The sequence below is a fragment of the Oncorhynchus mykiss genome, chromosome 1, assembly GCF_013265735.2.
Source record: "Oncorhynchus mykiss isolate Arlee chromosome 1, USDA_OmykA_1.1, whole genome shotgun sequence".
In the NCBI taxonomy this organism is placed as follows: Eukaryota; Metazoa; Chordata; class Actinopteri; order Salmoniformes; family Salmonidae; genus Oncorhynchus; species Oncorhynchus mykiss.
In genome coordinates, this window is record NC_048565.1 from 37,211,510 (window position 1) to 37,224,861 (window position 13,352).

The 13,352-nt window shown below is 40.2% G+C and overlaps 1 protein-coding gene across 1 annotated transcript in view; it reads right to left on the reverse strand.

Annotated features, from left to right (window-relative positions):
• Positions 1-910: 910 nt before the first annotated feature.
• Positions 911-13,352, reverse strand: part of LOC110522333 (CD44 antigen) — a 36,405-nt gene continuing 23,963 nt past the window's right edge. The window contains exons 3-8 of the mRNA XM_021600657.2: positions 12,016-12,155; positions 10,838-10,918; positions 8,060-8,512; positions 5,368-5,457; positions 4,601-4,679; positions 911-4,495 (exon numbers count right to left, since the gene is read on the reverse strand). Of these exons, the coding sequence (XP_021456332.2) occupies positions 4,282-4,495; positions 4,601-4,679; positions 5,368-5,457; positions 8,060-8,512; positions 10,838-10,918; positions 12,016-12,155 (1,057 nt within the window). The 3' untranslated portion in view covers positions 911-4,281. The remainder of the gene's footprint in view (positions 4,496-4,600; positions 4,680-5,367; positions 5,458-8,059; positions 8,513-10,837; positions 10,919-12,015; positions 12,156-13,352) is intronic.

Consider the following 13,352-nt stretch of genomic DNA (forward strand, 5'->3'; position numbering starts at 1 on the left):
GCTGGCTGTTCCGACTCCGATAGCGTGTCTCGAGTGAGCCATGTTTCCGTGAAACAAAGAACGTTACAGTCTCCGATGTCTCTCTGGAAGGCTACCCTTGCACGGATTTCGTCTACCTTGTTGTCAAGAGACTGGACATTGGCGAGTAGTATGCTCGGGAGCAGTGCGCGATGTTTCCGTCTACGGAGTCTGACCAGAGGACTGCTCCGTCTGCCCCTTCTACAGCGTCGTTGTTTTGGATCGTCGGCTGGGATCCGATCCATTGTCCTGGGTGGTGGGCAAAACAGAGGATCCGCTTTGGGAAAGTCGTATTCCTGGTCATAATGTTGGTGAGTTGACGTTGCTCTCATATCCAATAGTTCCTCCCGACTGTATGTAATAAATCCTAAGATTACCTGGGGTAACAATGTAAGTTGTTAAATAACACATAAAAAACAATACACTGTACTTTGTGCAAACTGGAGACCTCATATTCTGAGGCTGCATTTCATCTTTAATCCCTTTGAAGATTTAATTTTAAATTGTGCGAGGGTTGTGTAGACTTTCACAATTTTTTGTGTTGTATTGTCACCAAGAATACTTAGCCTACCTATTTTAGAATATTGGATGGCTTATCTTAAGTGTAGCCATATGAGACTGGTTTAGCCTTTCACGATTAAATCACAAACTCACAGACACGTACAAGAACATGCCCTTTCCAGCTTTCAAAATGGCTGTCTTCGTCTTGTTGTCTCTCTATCTTGCCTGGGTTAAACATACTCTTACATCATGACATAGATGTCATGGCAACCATACTTCCTCCTGCTCCCGAGCAGCGCTCCAGGCCTTTTCTCTCCGTTCCCTCTCTATTTCTTTTTCTCTCCCTCTCTCCCTCTCTCACCCCTTTTCACTGAATGAACATCACAATCAATCATTTCCTCTATACACATTTATTTCATCCATGACTTTACAAATCTTTATCATTAACAACGTTTTGTTAATTCATCATTATACACTCCTACACTAAATGATTTGCACATTTTTCTCAAAGTAAATCGCATGAAAGCAACAAAATAAAACAACAAAAATGGAGGCAAAAAGCCCTCAAAAATCTTGGGACACAAAGAGTGATTCAAAACGGTTGCCTCTTACTGAAAAGGCATGACAAATGTACTGTCACAATACCCACACAAAACCACACATAGAAGTGATTTGCCTACGAAAGAAAAATTCAGCATGAAGATGAACATGTAATCACTTAGATGTGTGGAGCAATCGGCACTATGGGAACTGGATCAGTACGGAGACACAGAGCTCCTGGCCAGAGACACATGCATTCATTACCCTCCATCCCACATACAATCATACAAGTTATTTTTATTAATTGTGCATTTATTTTCATGTTATTATTTTTCTATTTGTCTATTATTTCTAATATTTTTTCACTGCTTTGTTGGGAAGGGCCCGTAAGTAATCATTTCACTGTTCATATACACTTGTGGTTTACAAAGCATGTGACGAATAACATTTTATTTGATTTGATCCCTCCATCTGGTGCACATAAAAGGGAAAGCCACAGAAACAAGATGGCCTCCGCTCCTTTGTTACAAAGGAACCCAGAGAATTACAATCCAGAGCTGTTCTTGGAGTTCTACTGTACTGCCATTTCTGTAATATCTGTGTGTCCTGGTCATTTGTAATAGTTTAGTCAGTGAGGGAGGCAGTCACTCCTCAGGGTTGTAGATTGGTTGTTATGTTGGCAATTGTTAATGGGTGCCTGGACAATGCACAGACCTTTGATGGAGCAGGTGTTCAAAGTCAAATAAAAAATCTACCTTAATTCCATTCATACATTTCTACTGCTCCTGTAGCCAGACTAAATGTTTTTTTCATTTTACAAAAAAACCCAGAAAGGGAGTTAGAAAGAATCACTACTTCTTTGCGTGCCTAGAATCACTCCTTTGGTGGGTAGTCTATATCAGCTGATCATCGCTAATGTACTCTCTTAGAAGTAAAGGTGCCTGGAAGAACCATTTGGGTTGCCACACCGGCGGAACCTTTCCAGTTGAAAAGGGTCTTCAAGGAACTCTTGTGTTAAAGGTTCAAGCCAGAACCGTTTTATGTTGGGGGGGGGGGGGGGGGGGTGTTCAATTATGAACCTTTTGAATAATATATTGTGGAGGTGGCAACCTATCAGATTGGAGGCATGGCTTATTGGAAGCGTGGCTTTCAGATATATATTTTGGGCCACCCTTTAGCATAAATATAATTCCTGTTTATCATGTTAATAAGTTTGTACACTGCAAATATTTATGCATATTACATATTGTAATATAAAATTATAACAGGTTGGAAGCTTGTGCATTTGACGAGGACAAGCTCAGCAACGCACTGTTCCGGTGGCAGAGGACTTTTTTTCAAGATTAATGAGTTCATGAGAAATGATCTACTTTTATACGAAATTCATTGCATTTAACGTTACAAGTGAGAAAAAATTAACTCGTTTTTAAAAACACCACCAACCAAAAGGACACATCTTTCATAGGAGGGGAAAAGGGCAGGTGTTCCAGCACTCCTAGGGCTCTATCTGTTAGGTGCCATTGGATGATATTCATCACAGTTTAATGCATTACTACACAATGCTAGGTCATTGTAGACTGCACGCTTCTGTCAATATAGTATGAAGTGAATTATATGGTACAATTCATGTGAACCCCAACATCCAAATGTTCTATACAATCCTGTGTGCTATCCAACATGACTTACTCATGTATACAGACCATGTTAATTGACATCATAATAAAGGTATTTAAAATGCACAGTCTTGAATACTGTACATGAAGTTGATTCATACAATATCCACTCTACTGCAAATGCTCTATCACAACTGAACACCCCCTTAAATTCTGCATTTGATTAAATAACTCAAATATGGCAGCTTTTCTTTAATCATTAAAGGGCATGTGCATGCCAAAACGATGATTGAGCACTATTTCTAAGCCATTTGGAAAACACGCATACATTATTTACAGAAGCAAAAAATAATAATAATATCCAAACAGCACAAATTTAAATAGTAATATTGTGTTTTCTTGGAAAAACAAAATAAAACCGCAATCCACAGGAAACAAGTGAAATATACACAAGGTTAATATCAAAAGAAACGACATCAGTGGGCCACAACATCTCACATTTATCCATCATCAGAAACAATATGAATCCCATGAACATCGAGCCAAATTATCCACCCATGTCTGTTTAGTTTTCACATTTCTGTGAGTGTGTGTGTCTATTTTCCAACCCAATGCCTCAAAAGCTTTGAGTAACACAGTATCAACAATGTCCTTCAAACCTGAATCCCCTATTGAACTTGGAGGGCATCCAAGCTCCCCCATCCCCCACCTTTAAAACTCACACCCATATCCCTGTGACTTTATGAACCCACTTTATCGCTCCCCACAAACACACACACACACACACACACACACACACGCACACGCACACGCACACGCACACACACACACACACACACACACACACACACACACACACACACACACACACACACACACACACCTTCAACATCTCCACTTAGAGCAACACATACATCAGGCTTTAGATCAGGGATGCCATTGTCAACCTCCAGTTATCCAGGGTCTGCAGGGTTCATTTCCACCTGGCACTCAAATGTTTTATTAATGTTACCTATTGGCTAGAGAAGCCAGTATGATTTTCTCAGATTTAGATTAGACCCTGATTGAAAGGCAGGGGTGAATATCAACAGGTGTGTATCTCTGTGTCTTTCCAGAAGCCTGGGTTGACACCCCTGCTGTTGAAAATTATCCCATTCTAACCACCGTGACATAGGAAGCTATAAAGCATAATTTTGCTCCTCTTGGTTTTAAGGGACTATCTAGCTCATCTGACAGACAGGGAAAGGGTCGGTCCAGTTTCAGATGTTGTACCTTAGTAAAAAAGTAGGTGGGGCAAACCAGGCATGCTCACCAGAATAAAACAACAAACAGAATCAATACAGCATTACCCACCACTTCCATTTACAAAGCACCCACCCCAACCCCAGCTGGTATGTTCAGCGTGTCTGTCTGGTTGGTACCAGGCCAAAGTGTCCGTCTCCATCCCACCCAGCCTCTCTCTAGTCCTGCCCCAGTGTCATGACCAACATAGCTATTCTTCTCTCTCTCTCTCTCTCTCTCTCTCTCTCTCTCTCTCTCTCTCACTCACTCACTCGCTCACTCACCCACACACTCTCTGTCTCCCTGTCTCTCCTCCTCCTCTACTCTCTCACGCTAGCTGTTCTTTCTCTGGGGACTCCTCCAGTGTGATGGCGGTGAACTCCTCCTTGTTTCCGTTTTCCTGGATCTTCTCTTTATTCATCAGGGTCACCATCTCCTGCTCTCTCTCCTGGGCGCGGGAGCTAGCCACTGACGCCGCCGCACCGTTACCCTCATTCCCATCCTTATTGGTGATCATCAGGGTCTCCTGCTTACCGCACCAGCTAACAGACAGAAAGAGGGAACAGTGTACACATTAGGTTGCTGTTACCAGCTAACAGAGAGAGAGATTTTTCGACCAGAATTCGGACTGGTGAAGTGAGACCTACCTCTTATACTTGACCACAACAAAACACGTGAGGAGAATAGCAACCAGTGCCACAAGCACTCCCACAATGACCAGCCAATCTGCATAGAGGAACATAATGATAAAAGTTGAATGATGTGTAGCAAATGTCTCTTAATTTGTACCCTTATACAATGTGATTTGAAAAGCGCTATATAAATGTCATTATTTTCTCCATTATTAATCCATTAAACCATATAATCCATTAAAATGACATTAACATTATTACATGGATCACTAATATCATGTACAATAATAGTATTATTACTACTAGTAGAGCAGGGATTGGTAACTTTGATAGAGGGGGGGTTACAAAAGATCTGACCTCATCATGAGGGGCCGCAGTTGTGCCGCTGCCGCCAACCCCCCATTACTCATTTTACCATGGGTGGAGAGGAAAGTTAGCTGTTTTTAATATGATATCAGAGTGAGAATAACTAACAAAATCAATGGAGGCCCCCCAGGCGGTAATCCAACCTTGATAACTACAAGTTTAGATTGCTGGCCCCTAAACTAATGTTAGCTGACATGGGCTAATTAAGTGACTATCAGTGACTGACATAACAAGAGGAAAACTGCTGATGCACAACGCACATTTCAAAATTGCACCTTGTGTGGTCTACTAATCAAACTCGCAACAGGAAGTTGAGACCCCGACGGAGTAAAACAATATGAGGGCCTTCGAAAGGTGGGCGGTGGGCCGCATGCCCATCCATGTAGTAGCGTTATTAGGGGTAGCGGGCTACTCACTGGGTGTGCTACTGATCTCCTGCCCAGCTGGAGTAGGGTCTGCTCCCATACCTGGATTCATCTTCCCATTAGGAATGGGCTGCGTGGAGGCTTTATGGGGTTATATAACAGGGAGAGACAGTGTTAAACAAACATCTCTAACGCCTCACACATAGTTTACACATAGATGCAAACTTGTGGAATCATGTGATGAATATAATCATTTGATGACCAGGAATCATTTGCTACTACAGGGCTGATTTATTAGCTGTGGAGTGCACAGAACATACTAAGGAATGCAGAACTGTTCCTTTGGGGCAGAGTTGGAACCTGGGAGTGAATGCCAACATTTCATTGAAAAGTGATTTGTCTATGTAAACCAGAAGTAAAATCTTGAGTAATTTGGTCACCTGCGTGAATCTGTTCATGGAATATTATAACGTGATTTATGAATTATTGATGAGTAAGTGACATTGTGCCAAGTGTAATAAAGAGAGAAATGTAATAAACTGCCCATAACTTTAACCAGTCACAGAACAGGTTGTGATTTTTGATCTGAGATTCTCTCTCATAGGGTAAATCAATGTCACCTTATTCCTCACACAGGGCTCTCGTGGAAAGGTAGTGCATGATTTGGTTGAATGGGCAGCTATTCCCCATAGCAATAGACCTATGTCCTCTACCGGATCAACCCCCATGTCCACCCTTCCTACTGTCGTCTTCTCTACCACTTAGAAACTGTCTCAAAATACAGAAAAAAATGCAATAATAAGAATCCAACCATAATGTGATACATAATGAAAGCTAGTGAGGCAGCAGATGTTATTTTATAACCCAACCTGGATTTCACTATTCAGGATGAATATATAGCTCAGTGGTGCACGGCAGTACCATAAATAGTTTACATTAAACCATTTATGCATTTATGCAGAGAGAGGTCACATAAAGCATTGATAATTTGAGACAGTGCAGACAAAGAGTTGTGAGGAAGAGTCATTCTGTGGCACTGTCAGTAGTTTAGCAGTGCTCCTCTCTTTCCCCCTCTCCCTTATCTGGTCACAACAGGGGGAGCCCTCTTCAAACCAACTCCTCAGAGGACACGCACAGAAAAACAAACTTTCAAGTCTCTGTGGAATATGTTTTCATGAATCTGAGTGTAATCAAAACACAGCTCTACCGTTTTGATTTTAGCTTCTTATTTCAGCAACCAGAGCTGACTATGTAAATACAAATGATTCCTTGCACTTGAACATTTTTCTATAAAGTGGGTTATAGCTTTTATAACTATTACCATTTGTCTTATATAACACTAAATGCCCAAACATAGTGAGCTACAAACAACAGTGGATATTGAAGTGAGAGTTCTGAGTTTTAATCCACAATCCTTTTCACACCCCAACACCAGGGGGCGAGGTTAGTTCTCTAACTTTCCAGAGTCGGACTAGACTTGTGTGTGGGTGGTCGGCTATCTGTTACAAGAATCCTTCTCTAAGTTCTCAGAGGCAGCACTTCCAAGAAAATGTTAGGGATAGTTCTAAATGTCAAAAAGTCATTCAGTTTCAATAGGTAAATATGGTGTTAGTTCTGCTCTTCACTTTTTTAATATCAACTTTTAACATCTCAGCTGAGAAGACTGTATTAGAGATTGCATGACAGAAGTTTTGAGGAGAATGACGAACATGCATATGTGCAGTATATTTAGAGATTCATATGATTAAATGAATCACCTTCAAAGCACTAAATGTTTGAGTCGCCTTGGAAACAGTAGGGAAGTGCAGTAGGGACAGAGAAGAGAAGTGATATTATAGTGATGTGTTTTAGTGACTCTGGCTAGACCAGTTCTTACATGGCGTTGATTAATAACACAACTGTTCCGTCCAGTAGAACTGAAGATATTTAGTTGATACATCTGTAAAAGTCTTTTACAACTTTTAGGATATATATTTTTTCTTATATAGATTAATGTTATAGTATTAAAGGTTTCATCGTGGAGATTTGTCTGATTTGGTGTTTTTTTGTTGGAATAAAAGTCAGCAAAATGTATTTATATTAGGCTAAATGTGCTATTTGAAATTGTCTTATAGTGTGTCTTTAGTTTAGGCTTCCTATCCACAGCCCACCACTTTTCTCTCTCTGAGGTGTCACCAGGTGTCTAAAGAAGAACATCTTACTGTATATTAATATTTAAGTTTTAATGTCACGTGCACAAGTACAGTGAAATGCCTTTTTTGCTAGCTCTAAACCCAACAATGCAGTAACCAATATCAACGTAGCACTAAAAATAGCATAAGGTATTCACACAAACTCACTGCTCTCTCACAGGTGATAACACTGACTGGACAAAGGTTGCTGATTCAACATTTTGCCAGAAGCAATGCATTAATGTACCTAAGGACATTCTACCCTTTGAAAATTCTGCACTTGAGTATTGAAACTGATTATTTTTAGGCTCAGGGGAAGCTTTGTGGTGTTAAGCTGTCATCCTGTCACAGCAATCCTATGACAAACATCCTATGACAAACATGTTTTATAAATGTTATGTTTTACTGTTCTGACATTAGATTATTTACTTGAGATGTATTTGTATTTTAAAGGGTGCTATTTTATTGAAATAAATTGTAATCATTTTCTTCAAGATACCAAACTGAACGACGAAGCAAAAAACAGCATTCTGTATGCAATGTTATGTATGTTACAAACAGTCATTCCTTACCTCCTACCTCCACCTCCTTCTCCTGTAAATCCTCCTCTCTGGCCCGGCCCTGTGGTTCTCCTGGCTCTTTAACAGATGGTGCCATAGAAGAGGCCCCCTCCTCATCTGAGCCAGAAGGCAACATTCCAGACACAGTGGTTTCTTCCATCTCAGTGACCACCACCCCAGGGTGCTCAGTGGGGCTGGCTTTCTGGGTCCCATTCCCCTCAACCGTCATTCCTATGCTAAGGCTTTCTGTGGCTGCCCCCTCTGAAGCATAACTCTCAGCCCATGCTGTTGACTTTACTTGGCTGGCCTCAGTGGGTGCAGGCTGGTCTGTGTCCAATGCTTCCATTACTTCAGTGGTGCTCTTTGCTCCCTTTTCTCCAGGGGCGGAGGTGGTGTCCTGGGTGTCAGGCTCGGAGTTGATGGTGGTCTCCGGCTGGGCTCCATCCTCAGGGCCTGTGGCCTCACCTTTGTGAAAAACAGACCAAAGATATTCAGTACCAGTCAAACGCTTGGACACACCGACTCATTCAAGGGTTTTACTTAATTTGTACTATTTTCTACATTGCAGAATAATAGTGAAGACATCAAAACTATGAAATAACACATATGGAATCATGGACTAACCAAAAAAGTGTTAAACAAATCAAAAGATATTTCATATTTTAGATTCTTCAAAGTAGCCACTGTTTGCCTTGATGACAGCTTTGCACACTCTTGGCATTCTCTCAGACATCCTAGTTGTGAATATCTGAGGAAATCCGTTCTGCCAAAATTCCAGAGGAAGATAGTGTAGGCCCTGTCCAGGGGCCATACTTGTACATCAAGCTGCCATATGCTACAGAATCAGGACATAGGCTCCTGCCCGAATGGGCCGTTCTGGCTTAGATAATGCTTAGTTGTCCAAGGCTTACTTACTACTAGATAGTGAGCAAAAAGACAAATTCAACTCCATTTTCAACTAATCAGATGTTGATGTTGCCAATTAATTTAATGATTACTTCATTGGCAAAGTGGGCAAACTTTGCCAATGAAATGCCAACAACAAAAGCATTGTAAGTTTGAATTTAGTAAAGTTAGTGTGGGAGAGGAGGAAAAAGTATTGTTATCGATCTGTAATGGCAAACCTCCTGGCATTGACAACTTAGATGGAAAGCTACTGAGGATGGTAGCTGACTCTATAGCCACGCTTATCTGTCATATATTTTATCTGAGCCTAGAGGAAAGTATTTGTCCTCAGACCTGGAGGGAAGCCAAAGTCATTCCGCTACTAAAGAGTGGTAAAGCGGCCTTTACTGGTACTAACTGCAGACCTATCGGCTTGCTGACAGCTCTTAGCAAACTGTTAAAAGTACAGTGCTATTTCTCTGTAAACAAATGAACAGCAGACATTCAGCATGCTTATAGAGAAGGGCACTCGACATGTACTGCACTGACACAAATTACTAATGATTGGTTGAAAAAAATTGATAATAAGAAGATTGTGGGAGTTGTACAGTTAGATTGCAGTGCATACTTTGATATTATTGATCATAACCTGTTGTTGAGAGAATGTATGTGTTATGGCTTTTCAACCTCTGCCATATCGTGGATTCAGAGCTATCTATCTAATAGAACTCAGAGGGTTTTCTTTAATGGAAGCGTCTCTAATGTCAAACATGTAAAGTGTTGTGTACCACAGGGCAGTTCTCTAGGCTCTCTACTCTTTTCTATTTCTACCAATGAACTGCCACTGGCAATAAACAATGCATGTGTGTCCATGTATGCTGATGATTCAACCATGTACACATCAGCAACCACAGCTAATGCAACCACATCCAATGAAGTCACTGAAAACCTTTACAAAGAGTTGCAGTTTGTTATGGAATGGGTGGCCAAAATAAACTGGTCTTGAACATCTCTAAAACTAAGAGCATTATATTTGGTACAAATCATTCCCTAAGTTCCAGACCTCAGCTGAATCTGGTAATGAATGGTGTGGCTGTTGAACAAGTTGAGCAGACTAAATGACTTGGTGTTTCCTTAGATTGTAAACTGTCATGGTCAAAACATATAGGTTCAATGGTTGTAAAGATGGGGAGAGGTATGTCTGTACTAAAGAGATGCTGTGCTTTTTTGACACCACACTCGACAAAGTCCTGCAGGCTCTAGTTTTATCTCATCTGTTTTATTGTCCAGTCATATGGTCAAGTGCTGCAAAGAAAGACCTAGTTAAGCTGCAGCTGGCCCTGAACAGAGCGACACGTCGAGCTCTTCATTGTAATCAGAGGGCTAATATTAATACTATGCATGCCAGGTGCTCTTGGCTAAGAGTTGAGGAAAGACTGACTGAGTCACTTCTTGTTTTTATAAGAAAGATTACTGTGTTTGGAAATTCCAAATTGTTTGCATAGTCAACTTATACACAGCACTGATACACCCACTTACCCCACCAGCCACTTACCCCAGGTCCAGAACACATTCAAGGAAACCTACAGTATTATACAGACGTGAACAGCAAACCTGGTTTCAAAAAACAAGTAAAGCAACAGCTCATGGCACAATGCCTCTCCCCCATGTGACCTACTTGTTGTGTTCATATACAGTATGTGTAACTGATATACGCGCACACACACTACATGTTCAATTGTAATGTATTTTCGTTATTTCGTTACGTGTCGGACAGTAGCTGTCGCTAATGGGGATCCTAATAAATCAAAGTGTAGCTGCGGAATGGCATACTGTATGAAATACAGAGGAGACGGAAAAGGTTATGATTTTGATGATGTGACTCGTGAAAAAGACAGGACTGACCTGCAGCATCTGTCACCTGAACACTCTCTGGTCCTGTGGAATCAGGGTTGATGGCCGCATCACAGTTCTTGTCAGCCAACTCTGTCAAAAACAGAAGTTTGGATCAGGGATGAGGAACAAAGCACAAATGTGTAATTATCTTCAGCACATGTTATAGTCCAAGTTCTGAGGATGGGAAGAGTCATTAAGATTTATGTGTGTTTTAAGGGATCATTGTGCCAAAACTAGGCCCGGTTTTCGGAAGACACATACATTTCCCAAATCACCACATAGGGTGCGTTGTTGGAGCACGTGTCGATACTGGTAGGATCGGGAGAAAGACAGCGCTAATCTTGGATGAGCTTTCTCCATTCAAATCTTAGCATAACATTGGAATTATTCCACAATACTGACGACGGATCAACTCCTAGAGAAATATTATCACCTATATGGCTGCTAATATTGATGCTTTTTCAATGTCACAGATTTGGGACATCATTGGTCACATTTGTTTTTCCACATCATGAAACATATACTGAAAAATTACAGACAATAGCCTACAATTATCAAAATAGAACTCGGTTGAACATGAAATAGATTTTAATATGAGTTAAATATGTAGGCCAATGTGCTATGTATCCAATAATGTATATATATTTTTTGATTGCAGTCATCTCGGTTTTAATTTGAAGCATATTTTTATCCTTTATTTGTTTGTAACAATTGCAAAGACTATTGGCATCTTTATATTTGTATGCCGAGTCAACGTCGTTCTGAAGTTATCAGCATTCACCGAGACAGATAAACATCTCAATTCTATGTTTCGCAGAGATCTTCTGTGTATAAATCACTCAAATAATGGAGGATAAAACAGAACAAAAATTCTGATAAAACTCCAGTTCCTCGTAATATAATGACAACTCTCAATAAAGATTGTTTAAAAAGAAGACCAGCTTTATACCATAATAAAACAAAGGGCAAAAAAGCATTTAATAACGCACTGTTCTATAAGTGGTCTGAGGCAGTTGGTAATTAATGAGTGTTTTCAAGTTCAACTTCATTGAGTAGCAATAGTTTTGAGAAACAGCTCTGAGAATTAATGATGCTCCTACAAAGGTTCTAACAATTATCTTAGCATTAACATACTTTTGGGAAACCAGGTCCTGGTCAATATGAGCTATGAAAAAATAAAAACTCACCTGATGCATTGAAACAGAAGGCATCAAAAGGTTTTTCCGGAGAGTCTTGATGGAAGAAGACTCCAGTCATGTTGTTGGCACAGTTAACATGAGCCTTTTGTCTGAGGATGGTGGTGCTTCCGTTGCTGATCCAACCATATCTACAATCAAATGGCAAATAGAATTTAAGATCCAATTGCTATAGTATGTTAGCCATTAGCTTGTAGCTTACACCACAGAATTATCAGCAATACTCAAGATGTATGTCAAATATAGGTAAAAAAGTATGTAGTTAAAGTAGAGGTGAAGCAAGATAACACAATACTTTTTATTTTTGGTGGGTGCTTGTACATGATCTAAATAGAAGATTAAATGTAAATTAAGTTAAACAATAATTTGTATTGACACAATAAATCAATACTGCTAGCAGTGTTTAAGTTGAGATAAGGAACACCATACAAGGCTCCGTAATCATACAATTTATTGACCATTACCGTTTTCCCTGCAAAACCCCCCTGAATCCGAAAGGTCCATGCTGGTCAGTGCTAGTCTGACTAGTCAAGCTGGTGATGCTGGTGACCAGCTCATGCTGGTATGCTGGTGATGTTGGTATGCTGGTGATGCTGGTATGCTGGTGACCAAGCTGGTCCATGCTGGTCAAGCATGGTCTAGTTGGTCAAGCTGGTCTGACAAGCATGGTAAAACCACGCCCAAGCATGGTAAAACCACGTCCCATCATTATCAAATTTCCCAGCATCCTCTATTGCAGTTAGATTTTTAGATGTTTTAAAATTCAATATCTGTGTTTTTGCATGTACATTGATTGATTCATCAATTGTACGCTACACAAATAAAAATTACATATTTGTTTCTAAACGAATCCAATCTGTTAGTTTGATTGATTGCACCGTTACTGAAATGGTTGTCCAGTTTAGATAGTCTCAATTAGTCATCATCCTAACCCTAGCATTCATCCTGAACACTTTCAATTGTTGGATATCCCCACTCTGTCTGGACACTAATAGGAATGAAACATCACTTTGTAAGCCAGCAAAATGTGACTTGCAGGCCTTTTGATGTGTAATATATTGTCTTAAATAATTAGGCACTTTGGTGTTGGTTTTTCTGGTGACCAGCTAGTACTGGTTATCAGCATATCAACTTCACCAGCATAAGTTGTACAGTTGCCATGGCACTCTATTGGCAGCCTAGGCAGAGAGCCCCTGTTTATTTTGTAAATATGAAAATATTTACAGTTTTTTTATTAATCAATTTACTTTGTTTTTGTTTTTGAATGCCACATTAGTATAGATTTAGTCTGGATCAACAAACAAAACATCCTTCCCAAGATTTAATTG